Source organism: Pithys albifrons, chromosome 20 (assembly GCF_047495875.1).
Source record: "Pithys albifrons albifrons isolate INPA30051 chromosome 20, PitAlb_v1, whole genome shotgun sequence".
Classification (NCBI taxonomy): domain Eukaryota; kingdom Metazoa; phylum Chordata; class Aves; order Passeriformes; family Thamnophilidae; genus Pithys; species Pithys albifrons.
The window spans coordinates 11,928,997-11,943,868 of NC_092477.1; the positions used below are offsets into that span (position 1 = coordinate 11,928,997).

General features: G+C 54.1%; 1 protein-coding gene across 2 annotated transcripts in view; it reads left to right on the forward strand.

The window, feature by feature from the left end:
• Nucleotides 1-14,872, forward strand: part of MRRF (mitochondrial ribosome recycling factor) — a 58,389-nt gene that overhangs the window by 4,553 nt on the left and 38,964 nt on the right. Inside the window, exons 5-7 of one of the 2 annotated variants that reach the window (XR_011699477.1) lie at nucleotides 855-946; nucleotides 6,298-6,457; nucleotides 7,896-8,046. Coding sequence is in view for 1 of the 2 variants with exons in the window: in XM_071574338.1 (XP_071430439.1) it covers nucleotides 855-946; nucleotides 6,298-6,457; nucleotides 7,896-7,973 (330 nt within the window). In the remaining variant the exon portion in view is untranslated. Of the gene's footprint in view, nucleotides 1-854; nucleotides 947-6,297; nucleotides 6,458-7,895; nucleotides 8,402-14,872 lie in introns of those variants that run through there. The other variant, XM_071574338.1, reaches the window with a different exon arrangement.

The following is a 14,872-nucleotide window of genomic DNA, read 5'->3' on the forward strand; positions in this document are numbered from 1 at the left end:
GGAGCTAAAGTTAATGATGGCAAAGAGTATCAGAAATAGCATCGTGCCTGGTAGGAAACACCACGCAAGTGCCACAGGGGTACAAGCTCCTTGGGCCTGTCAATGTCAAGAACAAGATGAACTGGCAGAGCCCTGTGGGAGCTCCGAGCCAAACTGCTTTAGCCCAAAGCCTGGCACTCTGTAGAGGCACAACCTGTGCCCTGGGGTGGAGAAGAAGCTTTTTAACCACCTTGCAGTCACCAGGAAAACCTGCCACCCGGCCTTTTCAGGAGAGCAGAGTGTCAGCCAGAGGCAGGGGAGTTTTGAGGAGTTAATGCTCCGTAATGAGCTGTAAAACAAACACAGAGCTGGGCACGGGCCTGTTCCTCAGCCATCTGCTACTGCCCCGGTGTCCTGTGGTCAGGTTGGAGTGCTGAAGTGGTTAAGTTCGTTAACGTCTCAGAATTGGCACTGGGTGATTTCTAGTGGGAAACATTCAACTGGAATTTTTAAATGCTCAGAATCTTTCATCTCCTTCGCCACAGTCAGGCTCTGCCCTGGGAATTTATTGTGGTTTCACTCTGCGCTGCCTCCAACCATTCGAATAGTTTCAGAGAAGCCAAACAGTTTTCTTTTGTTGTTGCTCCCCTTCCCCTCTCTCTCCCCCCTTGGTGCCCCCAGCCCGGTACGAGCAGCCGTAGTTTCCCATTCGGGTTGATCAAAGCTCTCTGCACCAATGTAACTTCCTGATCTTACTGGTAACAGAAGTAAATGTTTCCATGTTCCATGGAGATGGATTGCCAACTATTGACAGAGTTCTGGCATATGGGAATGATTATTTCCTAATTCCCTTTACCTTTTGATCTGCTTTACAGAGCACAGCTGCAGCCATGAAGGCTATAAGGGAGAGTGGCATGAACCTGAACCCCGAGGTGGACGGGACGGTGATTCGGGTGCCGGTTCCTAAGTGAGTATCAATGCCTGAGTTCATCTCCATGCAAGACAGCACAGTGGGCTGCAGGGAGTGCCCTTCAGAGGGTAAACATGCATGATTGCTGAATATCCCCATGCAGCTGCTTTCCAAATAGCTGTAGTTCAGGTTTGGAAAAAAATTTGAGTCCCTAAAAGCATCTGGCAGAACCTCTTCCAAGTGTCTGAGCTCTAAGTCATCACATCTTGGCATCTGGTGGTTGGTTTTATTCTTCATCCTCTGCCTCCAGAGACAGCTCGGTCCTTGCTGGCTGCAGCACTTTGCAGGAGAGCCAAAGGCTTTTGAAGCTGTATTGCTTTAATCCTGGGGCTGGTTCTTTGCTGCCCTGCTCTGAATTCCTGCAATAACACTGCACAGAGCAGCAGTGAGGCAGCAGTACTGGGGGTGAGGAGCACCCTGGTGCAGAGAGCACTGAGAGGAGGTGATGGAAGTGAGAGACAGAAATCTATAGCTTTGACTGCTCCCTCTTCTCATCTAATACACATTGTGTAACTGGTGGCTGCATGGGAGTTTTGGTGCAGGGCTGATGGAAGAGCAGCTGCCCCTGGCCAAGGAGCATCACAAGTGCCTCCCAGCCCTTGGACAAGGCAGGAGGTGCCATTGCATCCATGCTTCAGTTTGGCTCAGAAGCAATCCTGATGATCCCTTGGTGTGCCTGGGAATAGGGGGCCTTTCAGATACCTCCACTGGCTGGCACAGACACAGCCTGTCACAGAGGCACCAGGGCTGGGTGGCACAAGGAAAACTCAGGGGTTCCTGTGGGGGCTCAGACCTGATGGAGCATCTGAGTACCCTGGGCAGGTGTGGCTGTACATGAACTCACACCCTGGGGTAAAGGCAAACGGCTCCCACACGGGGTGTGCACAAACCCCTTGCACGAGCAGGTGACTTCTTGGTAAAGATGAACCAGGTATTTCTTGTGCTTTAGATCTCCTTTAAAAATTCCATGGAATTTTACCCAGCATTTTCATCAGAGAAGTCTAATTGCAGCTTTCCGTTGCAGTCGGTGAGAGGGAATGACATTATCATTCTATTTGCTGATTTTCTCTCCCCGTGCTCCCCGCCCTTCCCCCATTCCTCAGGAGAGGAGGCAGAGGAGGAGGAGGAGGAGGAGGGCACCATTATCTTCCTAATTGCTGAGTCTCCCGGGTTGCTGCACAGTGGTTTGATTGTTAATGGGCACTTGGGTCATCCTTGAATACGAATTGCAGGGGAGGAAACTCCAAAACTGCAAACCCGAAGCTTTAACAAAATACAGTGTTTTTAAACAAACCAGTATGGTCTGTCACCATCTTCTGTGGTGCTGCAGAGCCAAAACAAGTCTCCTCTTCCCAGGGAAGCTCTGCCTCCTGTGCTCCTCTGCTGTGTCAGGGTTGCAGTTCCTGGTTCCTTCCTGGCTGCCCTGGGAAGTCCTGAGTTGAGGTTTTTGGGAGCTGTGCCCTGTGGCTCTGCCCTCACTGCCCCTGCAGCCCCTTTTGCTCTCCAGTTACATGGTTGTGTCTTTGGGAGTTTCATCCACTTATGGAAAAGACAAGCAGACAGTTCCAGCCCTTTAACAGCTCTTAATACAAAAGGGAGGGCAGAAATAATCAATTTCTATGAGAGGCCTCACTTTAACATTATATCCCTGAATTCCTTTTTAAAATTTTCTAAGTTTTTAATTCTTTTTAACAGTTTATAAAAGAATATATGACAGACAGATGTGGTGAAATTGCCAAAATTACATCAGGTGTGCAGAATGAGCAAACAAATCAGAAATGAAGAGACAATATTGTTTCTGCAGATGTTGGTTCTTTCTCAAAGGCAGGCACAGTAAAAATAAAACCAAACCCAAATTGTCCTTACCTGTTATTAAAACCATTTTTAGTCTGACCTGTCAGCTGGACACATTTGTGTCATATTTTGCCTTGTGCAGATCCAGCTGTGCTCCAGAGTGTTTCAAGTGAGCATTTAAAAATGGAACTTGCTTTTCAGTATTTATTGTGTTAGTTTAGTTTTTGCATTGCAGTTCCAACAGAAAAAATACACTGGTGTGGTTGGTGTTTCCTTCTGCTGCCTGCCAGGCCCCCCCTGCTCCCCAAGGCATTCTCCTCTTCGTGTGGCTACCACTGCATAGGCAATATTTGTTTGTATAAAAAGTAACCTCTGAGGGTTTAAAAATAAAAAATAAAAAAAGAACCAGCCATGGGAACGTTTGTATTGGTTGATCTCTTGGCCGAATTTGACCTGACCTTGTGTCTTTTATGGTATTGCCTCATTTTTAGATTCATCTTTTTTGGACCTATTGTGTTGCACTGGATATTGTTTGTAAATCAGTAATATTTTTACACATGTTTTACTGAAAGCCAGATGACTCATTTGAAAGTTTAATGACTCATTGTGAGCTTTTTTTTCCTTTGCCCTTTAAGAAATCTGCAGATACCTACACTAAGGGGAGAAAGGACCCAAAAAGTCACTTGCAAACACACCGAGGCTGTTCCGAGCTGTGCTCGCTCACCCTCACGAGTCTGTCACTGGCTTTTTATTGAGCCATAAATGCTGCAGCCTGTGTTTATTTGCAATTATGAATGCAGAGGGTTTAGTTAAGCCTGCTTTCCTTTAACTGCTCCCTCTCCTGCACAGGAAATTCCTCGTGTTTGAGAGACAGAAATTGCTCTTACCCGGAGAAATGTCTTGCCTTGGAACGAGCCGTGCCGTGCTCGCCGTGGGTCTGCTCTGCCAAGGGCTGCAGAGAAACCCCTGGAGCTGAGGGGGCAGAAAAACACAAGTTAACTCATGGCATGGGGTGTGTTGTGACCCCCCTGATGTGTTACTCACCAGGCTTTGTCCTGGTCCCTGGGGACACAGTGGGAATTGAGCCCAGTGCTCCCTGAGCTGCAGGAAGGGCATCAGGGGGGACAGAGGGGACCTTGTCCTCACTCCCCACTCTGGCAACCCCTTCCCCAAGTTCACTTCACACTTTTCTTTGGCTGTAAGTGGGGGTAGGGATTACTAGTAGGGATTGGTTACTAGACAGAAAAGAAAACATACCTAAGAACAGCTTAAAAGTCCCAGATCTTAGGGCAGGGTAAAACAACTGTCCTTAGAAACCGTGGGCCTGGCTCATGTTGATGGATTCCTTAACCAGAAACAGCATCTGCTTGGAGAAGTGTCCATTTCTGGCACTGCTGGGAGCATTGCTGAGAATTTACACACAGTCTGGCTGGAACATAAAACCCACTGAGAAACTCCCCGGCACTGCACGGTGATAAAAAGAAATTGGTGTTAATAAAGACAGACAAGGAGGCATGAAAGCTGTGACCCCGTGCCAAGAGGCAGAGGAAATCTGGCAGTGCTGCATAAACACAAACATTTCCTGCGTGGCTCGGCAGCCCCGGGCAGGCAGCGATGCCCCCGGCACAGCTCGCGGGAGCCGCGGGGGCTCCCAGGGCCACCAGCAGGGCATGGCACAGGGTTCCAGCTCCCCCTCCCAGCTGAGCAACCAGCATTGACTCCCCACCCCCTGAAGAGCTGCCTGGGAGTCTGACCTCGCAGGGACCTCACGGGGCTCTGCTGGTTCTGGGTGTGCTGTGGGAGCTCTGCATGGGGAGCCCCAGAGGGGTCAGGGTTGGGGTGCAGGGACACCACAGGATCCCTGCCCACTCCTCAGGCTCGAGCCTGTGCTGGCCAGGAGCCTCCTGACATATGTGATGGGTTAGGTTGGACATCAGGGAAAGATTCTTCCTCTGGTGGGCACTGACCAGGCTCTCCAGGGCAGTGGGCACAGCCCCAAGGCTGCCAGAGCTCCAGGAGTGTTTGGACAATGCTCTGAGGGGCAGGATGGGATTGTTGGGGTGTCTGTGCAGGGCCAGGAGTTGAAATGATGATCCTTGTGGGTCCCTCCCAGCTCAGGATATTCTGTGTGCCATTCCCTGGCCATCTCCCAGAGAGGGACAGGCCAGGGTGCCCTGGGTGCCAGGGCACTGCTCTCTGGGTCTGTCAGCTTTCCTGGAGATCCCAAATGCCTGTAATTCCTGGCTGGTTCTGGGAAGCCTGTTCCCTCTGGCCCTGTGGAATAGGGGTGACTGGAGAGAGGCCAGTGGCTGTGCAGGGAGCTGCAGGGACAGACCTGCAGAGGGGAGGGACAGGCTCTCCTGTGCCCCCACAGCCCCTGTCACACCCCACTGTGGGACACAGCCCTCGCCCCACATTCCCTGAGCTCTGCAGAAAGAGTCCTGCCCCCAGTGTGTTGGTGACCCAGGCTGCTGCAGCCAATTTCTAAATACTCCTGTGAAATGTTTATTTTGCCATATCTCCCGTGAGCTTGCAGGTCTCAGGGAGTGCACCAGGGATTTTCCTCCTCCAGGCAGCCTGGAAACTGCAGTTGCCATGAAAATAATTAAACTATTATTGTTAAGCACTAGCAGTTGACAGTGATCAGCTGTAGGTTCTGGAGCATTACCAGAGCTGAGGGACTCCTCAGCCATTCCTGTGCCTTTGGGATGATCAGACCACCTCATCATCTGCAGTTTTCATGGGATGGGGAGTTCAGGATTTTCGTGTGGCACCACAGCAGTAACTGGCCCCACCTCGGGAGGAAAGTGGAGCTGAAGTTCTCCTGGGCCAAGTTACCTGTGGCTGACCATGTCCAGCAGCATCTTCCTGTCACACCAGGTGTTCACATCATCTTGGTGAGAAATCCTGGTCATGGTGAGCTGGAATAAAGTTGAGTGAAAGGCAAGTTCTGAAGCTTCCCAGTCCTCAGTTCAGGCTCTCCAGTTGCAGAGACACAAATCTGAGTTTGAGGAGCTGAGGATTCCTTCTAGCCTTGCAGGATTATGCTTTTCAGGATGACACTTTCCAGTTCCATCTTTCAAGTCTGGAGCTGGATTTTTCCTCTTTCCCACAGATACTTTGGCAGCAGGAAATAAGGAAAGTCTGAACATTCAGCATGACTTTCAAGCACTGCAACAACAGCTGTAAACCAAGTAAGATTCAGTCCAGGTTCCTCAGCTTAGGGCCAGGCTGGAAATTTTCCATTCCAGGCTCAGGACTTGCTTCCCTGGGTTTTCTGCCCTGGGGATGCTGTGCAGGGGTGACTGGTTTTCTCAGGGGGACCAGAGCAGAACAGAAATGTGCCTTGAGCTGTTCAGTCCCTCTGCCCTGTGACACAAGGTCTCCAAACAGGGCAAGGTCCAACACCAGCAGCTTTTGGGTGTCCCTGGGCTGGGCAGCACCAGCCAGAGAGGATCAGCCATTTACCTAAAATCCATCACAGGAAACAAATCTGGCTGTGCCACACCTGACACTGCTTTCCTCTTGGTGTTTTTCTCTCCCCTTGTTCCCAGGGTCACCAGAGAGCACAGGGAGAGCCTGGCCAAGCTGGCCAAGCAATCCACCAACAAGTCCAAAGAGGCCCTGAGAAAGGTGCGAAGCAAAAGCATCAGCCAGGTAAAGAAGTTCAAGAGCAAAGTGTCAGAAGATACCCTCTGGCTGCTAGAAAAGCAGGTAATTTGCTTTCCTTCTGCCATATCCTGGTGTCCCCAACTCAGTGGTGTGTTCATCCAGCCCTTGCTGAGAAATCTCCAGCACTGAGAGCCCAGCAGGGGAATGGGCTGCAGTTTTGGAGCTGTCAGTGACTGTTGTATTTGCTTTTCCATTGGTGGATTTGGGGCTTCAGTCTCAAAGCCAAATTTATGATATGAACCATTTTAAGCTGACATAGGGAAAAAAAATTCCCCAAAAGCTTTTGTACTACGAGGGATTGTTGCACCAACCAGAGGAATTTACGGAGCAAACCAATCCACGTCCGTGTCTGTACCACCACTGCCCCAGTGCTGGGCACTGCAAACAGCTGGTGTTAATGAGGATTGCTGCAGTTGTTATTAATGAACAGGCTAGTGAGATTATCTCTGTTCAGGGTTTTTGGCTCCAGTTCAGGAAAATACTTAAGCACATGCATAATTCCCTAAGAGCAGATGTCACTAAAGTCAACTGCTTGGTCATAAACTGAGGCACAGGCCTAAGTGTTCTGCAGAATTGGTGCCTCTGAAGGCAGGCCATTATTTCTGAGCTGTTTGTTTATTAACAGCTAAAGTTAGATACATTGCAAATGCTCTGGGACAGCTCTCTGTGTGCTCACAAAAATAAACACCGATACACAGAGCGTTTGTGTGAGCAGGAAAAATGGCTGTGCCATTGTAACCAAATCCTGTTGGGAGCAGCTCTCCCAGAGCACACAGATGCTTTGCTGCACTGGGAGAGGTAACATCTCCAGTGGAATTTTTTCTTGTACCTACATTTTTCCCCATGAGGAAAGGTCATCATTAGACCTTGGGAGGGAGCACAACTTCACTGTGAAACCAGAGCATAACCCTCAGTGTGCTCCAGCCTTTACCTGCTCTCACCCAAGTGCCTGCACATTTTCATCCCTTTTACATACTTGCCCTGTCCATCCCATGTCACCACGAGACCTGATCCCCAGGCAGTGCTTGGGCAATCACCATTTTGTCTTTTTACAAGACACAAACAGCTTGTTCCCTGGTGTGTCCTGAGCTGTGCCCCCACTGTTCCCTGTGTGTTGTGGCAGTGCTGCAGCACTGACAGCCCTCTCTCCTCTCTGCCACCACCAGCAGGGCTCTGCCTCTGCTCTCCCCACAAGTCACTGTTAAATAAGGACCTGACCAAGCCTTGTGAAGCTCAGCCAGGAGTTTGTGTGTCCGATTCTTTTCAGAGCCTTTGACCAGTCCCTGCCCTCACTGTCCAGCCACAGCACAGTCCCTGGGGCTGCTGGGAACCCCCAGAAAGAGCCAGTTATTGCCCCAGCATGACTAGGGTTTTATTGGGACCTTAGGCTTTGTCCCAGAGGATGATCCAGTCACTCCTTTCCCTTGGATGCCCTCTGGCATCACCTCACACAGGACTGACTTGCATTGTCTTGCCACAGATCCAGCAAATGGCAGATGAGGCTGTGGCAGAGATGGACAAGCTGCTGGCAGCAAAGACCAAGGAGCTGCTTGGATAAACACCATCCCAATGGATACACTCCCACCTGAGCAGGAATGGACTGCCACATGGCCCAGCACTCAGCCCTGCCTCACCTCAGGGTGGGCAGGGGCAGCTCGAGCAGCTCTGCCTTGGCTGCTCCCACTGCCCACCTGGGCAGGGAGGGGGGGAACTCTCCTCACTGTTCTTCACCCAGCTGGGAGCAGAACTGGGTGAACTGAGACGAAAAATAACATACCAGCAAGGAGGACTGGAGGCTGCTGGAGGGACTCCCAGGGAAGCTGAGGCACAGAGGAGGGACTGCCCTGCTCACCTCGGGCCCTGTTTGTGTTCCTGCACCACCAGCCTGGCAGGAGCCACAAACATGTGCAGGGGAACCTGCACTTCCTGCTGCAAACCTCAGCATCTGGTTTGTCATGAAATAAAGTCAAAATGAGATGGGGAGGAGCAGTCTGACAACAGCCAGGTCCTGGTTGGTGTGTTCCCTTGGGTTCCTGTGTCCCAGAGGAAGTGTTTGCCCCAAGCCAGGGCCACTGGGAAGGGGTGAGGGAGCTCAGCAGTGACTGTGCAGGGGACAGGGGCTCTGTGCTCCCCAAGCAGAGACTCAAACCAGTGCAGTCAGCACAGCTGCTTTAGCCAGGACCAAGAAGACCAAAAGCCAACATAGGAACTTTGCAAAACCAGTGTCTGCCCCCACTGACCAGTTACAGAACATCCATGTGAGCCACAAGCACCACATTTTGGGGGTTGGAGGAACCAGAGGCAGAACGAGGTCCTGAGCACATCACACAGCCCAGCTCCTCACAGCCAGCAGGTACTTCCCGATGGCAGCACACAGCCCTGGTGGCAGGAGCAGGGAGGTGGGGGCAGGAGCAGGGAGGTGGGGGCAGCGCCCCAGCCCTGCTCCCAAAGGCACTTGGGTTCAAAGAGCACTGAGTGCTCTGCACTCCTTAAATAAACAACTCCCAAAAAGTTAGTTTGTGTGCCACAGGGAGGGGGAGGAGGATGAAGGATTTGCTCTGCTAGGGCCCCACATGTCAACAATTTCTCTGCTTTGTGTATTTTGGCCAAAGCCCCTGCCATGATAAATGAATAAAGGAAGATGGTGAGCCCAGGGCGGTTCCACAGCTCGGGAAATTGCTTTCAGCCGATTACTGGATTTCTTTTGACATTTATCAACTGGGCTTTTTTTGCTATTGCTGCAGCCTCAGCATCCCCACAGCAGCCTGGGCTTGAAGGGTTTCCCTGGTATCTGCTGGCAGCAGCAGCTGCTGAGCTGGGAGCTCCACAAAGCTGGGGCAGGTGGAGAACTGCTGCTGCTCACGGGTGTTTCCTCAGCTTCCTCCTGTTGTCCAAGCCCTTGAGGTGGTGGGGATGGACTGGTGGAAGGGTGGGCTGCTGGAGGCAGGAAGCTGCAGGAAGTCATTGCACAGAGGAACTTCCCAAATACTTACTGCTCTTCCTCACCTGTAGCATCTCACTGCACCTCACAGGAAACAAGAACTGCGGTAAAACTGCTCCAGCACCGGGCTGAGGATGGAGCTGCCTGGATGATAAATCACCTGCTGCTCCACACCAGGAGCTGCAGCACAAGGCCTGCCCACTCCAAACACTCCTCCAGCAGCACCAGCAGGAGCCTCTCACTTGGTTCCAGCCTGGATTGCACCCAGAGCTGATAAGGAGCTGCAGCTGATGCTGTTGGCGGGTGGGGAAGGAGCTCCAGCTGTGCCAAATAACCCAGGAGGGGAAGGGACACGGGCCAGAAAGCAGCTGGGCTGGTGGAATGTGTGTCTGTGTCAGTGACGCCACATCAGCCACCAAACACTTTGGCCTTGGCTGTAAATGCAGTGGGTGATGCAGGGCCATGGCCAGACCCCTCATGCTCTGCCTTGGGCTGCCCACACCCCTCTGCCCTCACCAGGAGCCCTCTCCCAACACCACCTGTCAATTTGAGGCACTGTTGGGTTCCCATCCAGCGAGTGCTGTCATGGCCTGGAGGGGTGGGGGTCCCTCAGGGGTCCCACTTCCAGCACAAGGGGCACATCCCTGCTTGGGAGAGACCTGCACCCTTCCCAGGCTGCTCCACTGGGGTGTCCCAGTCTGCTCTGAGCTGCTGGCCAGGGCCCAGGGCGGGCACCAGCCTCCCACCAGCTCCCGGACTGAGCGGCCACAGGGACACTCTAAAGGGGGGCAAAAGGAAGGAAAAACTCCAAGGAAGCTGAAAGCTCTCGACATAGTTAAAAAACAACATTGCTCTTCAAAATAGATGTGATTGCACTCCTTGTGAGTCATCGAGCAGAGACACCGATTGCTTTGTGCCAGGGACGAGCCGGGCGCTGATTGTGCCGCCCGGATTTGTATCCAACAGCCCCTGGATGGCATGTCAGAGTTTACAGCCCGCATACATTTTCAGCAGTGAGCTTTGCAAAATGTATCAATGTAATCTCTGCCTCCTATATTCCGTGTTGATTAGACACGATTTCTGGCTGGATTTTCAGAAAGCTCAAGTGCTTTTTTAATCACTACAGAAGCTCATTATTGCTTTCCAGTGACTCTTATGTCCTTCACTTCTCCTTTCAGATTAGAGTCTATAGTCAGATGAATATTGGATGATTTCATTACATACAAATGCAATCAACAGTTTTGCATAAATTTCTCCTCTTTTCTTGAGTTTCAATTGACCTCAGCACCCGTGGAGGCAGGCGCAATACACATGTAAATGAGCTGGCGTTGCTGCAAAGACACGGATGCGAGAAACAAGATAAACTGTCAGATAATATTCAGGATTTTTAAGAGATCAAAAAATACTTCCTCGTTCAGCCCAGCCGTAAAAATGGCACCTTCAGCTGCCGGGGAATTTGCTTTTGTTTTGCTCGGAGCCTGGCTGTGGACAAAGCCCAGGGGTGGCCACTGGGCCAGGGGCTGAGCAGAGCCAGGCTGGCCTCGTGGGCATGGACAGGGGGTGTCCGCGGGGTGCAGGTGGTGGTGACATGGCACTGATGCCACAGAAAAGCCACTGGAGGGGTCTTGGCACCCACCACACCAGGGAGGTGCCCCCACAGCCCAGTGCCTGCTGCAGAGCCAGGGTTGGTGGCTGAGCCCCTGCCAATGGTGGTACTGATGGTGGCACTGCCACCCCACTCCTGCCCTGGTGTGACCTTCTCAAGTGTGGGATGCTGAGTTCGGACCCCTCCAGACCCCTGTCCCCTCCCAGGCAGTCCTGAGCACCAGCCCAGCCGTGGGGACACCTGTCAGGGCACAAGGCTGGGCCGGGGGCTGCCCCCCTCACTCTGCACTGCCACACACAGGGCAGCCACGAGTGCCAAATATATTTAAGCTAACACTCCACATGAACAATCAGGCCCAATTTAAACAAACTATAATTAAAGATAAAGGACCTCTTGGTAGGGAAGTTGAGGAAAACTGTCAGCAGTTACTTTGGATGTGAAGCCCTTACCTCGGAAAGAGTAATTTTTGTGCTAATACAAGCAATCCAACACTCCCACACTCGCCTTCGAGGGCTGGTGGGGAAAGAAACTCGTGGGTTTCTTTTTATACCTTTACGTGCTAATCTTCTTAACAGATTTTTAATTAATGGGAACAGAGCACTTTGCAGCCATGAAATCTATTGGTGTAATTGCCTGGTGGATTAGTCCCATTAACCACACAAATTACCTGTCTCCAGGTCGCCAGCCCCACCGGGGAGCTCCCCACGCTGGACACACTGAGCAGCCCCATTCTGAAGCAATTTTGATAAAATAAACTCTCTAATCAGGTAAATAATTCCATAAGGGAAATTGCTGCCTTCCCGCAGCCCCCTCCAGCGGGACCTGGCTACTTTCAGGGGAATGCAACACGCCTCCAATTACAGACAAATCTCCAGCTCAGGGACGGGTTGGGAGAAGCCCACGGCACACGGGACCCCCTCGAACCACAGCGGCCAAGGAATTAAGGCATTTAAACTGTCAGCTGGAATCTGGCCCGGCCCCTGATTACCTGCGGGGACGTGCAGCGTATTTAGGTTCGTGTCCGTTGCAATTTCCTGGCCCCCAGCGTTGATCCCGAATGACTCGCGGCCGTGTCAGGTTCCTGCCCGGGGTCCCTCCGCCACGTGGCCCCGGGCTCGGGGACACCGACCTTTGGGCAATTAAGGATGTCCAGGCCAGCCTGAGCCTGGAGCAGTGGGAAGGTGCAGCTGTCCCCAGGAGCTGCAGGGCGAGGGGAGTGCCCTGTGCCCGTTTCACTGCCGTGCTCAGCGAGGCTGCAGGGCTGTGCTGGCTGCCATCATCCCTCGGGATGGGTGCCTGGATCCTGGGAGCCCTACCCAGCCCTGTCTGTGGGTTTCTATGTTCCACTGAATTTTGGACGTGAACCTGATGGTGACTCCTGCCCTGCCCTTTGCTCATACCTTGAGATGAGGATGTGCCACCCCAGGGATATCACTGGAGCTACACCACTGGGCACAGCAGGGTGCAGGGCCCACACAGGCTGTCACACAGTGATGCACAGCCCCACTGCCCTTCCCATTGCTTGGTGAAGGGCTGCCTGGTGCCAAGAGCTCTGCCAGACTCTCGGCCAGGATGTCCCCAAACTTGCTGCACCAGCCAGGGCATCTCTCCACCCTCTGGCCCGCCCTGGGGAGCAGGGAGGAGGGTCCCTGCCACACCATGCTGTGAGCACGTGTGCTGGGGACAGCCTGGGAGGAAATGCCAGCAGTGACACCCTGGTGCCCAGTGCTGGTGGGCATGGCCATATGGAGAGGTGGCCTTCCAGCATCCCCTGAAATGCTCCAGTGATCAGTCCCTGCGCCGGTCCCTGATCCCGGGATGGAGAGTCCAAAATTCGGTGTCAAGGGCTGCTCTTCCTGCTGCAACTAGAGACCAAAACTGTCCCCCTTGGCTGCCCCCAGGGCTCCCGGCACAGCGAGCAGAGGGTGACCCAGGAGGCCACCCCAAACTGGAGGTGGCCGAGGCGGCCGTGGCCGGGAGGGTCAGGGCGCAGGAGAGTCTCGCTGCGCGGAGCTGGCGAGCGCGGCCGGGCAACCCTACACCGCGGGTAATTGGCATCAGATGCTCCCTGACCTGCCGCATCCACCGGGAAGCTGGAAGCATTTATTTGTCTGAGCCGGCGGCTCTATCTGCGTGCGGGAGGCGGTGGCGGTGGCGGGGCTGGGCTCGGCGAGCCTAATGAGCCTGAGCTGAAGATGATGAATATGATTGCTGAAAGCGCTTTCCTGAGTCCTCCTTTCCTGGGGCTCAGGTTACGAGTTCCCAGACAGCCTGTCCAGCCCCGGCTTTTCAGCTCTGATTTGTAGCCCCCCAAACTGTCAGCTCCCCGTGCCGGAGGAAATGCTGGGTCCTCCGCCGCTGTGCCCGGCGGAGCTGGGGAAGGGGCCGCCAGCCCTGCTCAGCCACTGGGGAGAGTTTCACTGCCCGAGCTGCCCCTGCTGCTGCCCGGCTTGTCCCCGTGCCCCCACAGTCCCCCTGGGCCCAGCAATGCCCCGTGTGGGACCTCCAGCCACCAGCATCTCCTGTGCTCTTGTTCTGGACTTGTTCTGTGCTCTTGTTCTGTCTGTCAGGGCCTTTCCCCACAGGGACTTGCCATCAGTCACCTCTTAGCCTTAAAGCAGAAAAATGTGGGGTTCAGTTTTGTGTTCTCTGCCCATCCATTGCGACCCATGGCCAGGCTTCCCCCACGGAGCACATCCCAGGGAGGAGCTGCTCAGGGATGGACAAGGATGGGTCAGCCCGAGGGTGCTCCATGGCAAATGCAGCTCCCTGGGATCAGGGGGACACGCTGGACTGGGCGGCTGTGGGGTGCCCCTGCCTGCCCAACGCACGAGACTCGGCGTGGGGGACTCCCTGTGAGCTGTGACGTTGCCTCCCTGTCTCACGGCTTTGGGGCCAAGGGACGTGGTGTCCCCACGGCTCCAGCACCCCTGGGAAGACGGGGCGAAGGATTTGGGGCATGGACCCGCTCGGTCTCTTGTGTCCCGCTATCCTGCTCCAGTGGCGTCGCGCATTCCGGAGGCAGCACCAATCCAGACCCGGGGATGGGGGTCTCAGGGAGATGCAGGGCTAAGCCAGAAGGAGCAGCTCGGGACCAGCGGTGCTTTGCCTCCCAGTGCCTCCCAGCGCCTCCCAGTGCCTCCCTCCGCCCGCGCCGCGCTGCCATCGGCGGTGTTGTGCTGCCTCCCTTCGGGAGGACGCGCCGGCAGCACCGGCGGCTCCGCCGCACCGGGCTGTGCACGTGGAGTCGTGGCAGGACAGGCCACGGAGGGCCCGGGTGCATCCCAGCACGGACCCCAAATTACCCTCCCCATCCTACCCTACACTGGAGCCGAAGCGCCGCGGCCGTTCCCGCACCCGCCCCGCATGCCTGGCACCCGCACGTCCCCTGGGCAGCACCAGGAGCCCTGAAACAGCCAGAGCCGGAGTGGGGGCACGGTCACATCCCTGCCCTGGGGGGAGAAAAAGGAAGCAGAACTTCAGCTGTGCCTCTGGAAAGAGGAGGGAAGCTGCGGGAGGAAAAGGGGCAAAGCTGCAGCCCTGACAACCGCGGCTGCTGCTGTGAAAAGCAGAAGAGCAGCGTGAGACCAGCACGGGGACAGCCAGGAGTGTGGCATGGAAGGGGAGAATCTCTGGGCAGAATCAGGAACTTCTCTGGCCACCTCCAAAGACGGTCTGGGGCACTCAGGACTGAAACCATCCAGCCAGAACCCAACCACCCCAGGCTGCTTCTGCCACAGGCTGTCCATCCTGTGCCATGTTCCATCAGATGCTGGTTGGCGAGGAGCACTCACAGGAGCCACAGCAAGGCTCCTTCCCAGAGAAGCAGCACCCATTCTGCTAGCCCTGCCTCCACTCCATCCTGGGGAGGCTCTTGGTCTTTCCAAAGCCACTCCCAGTGCCACTGTCT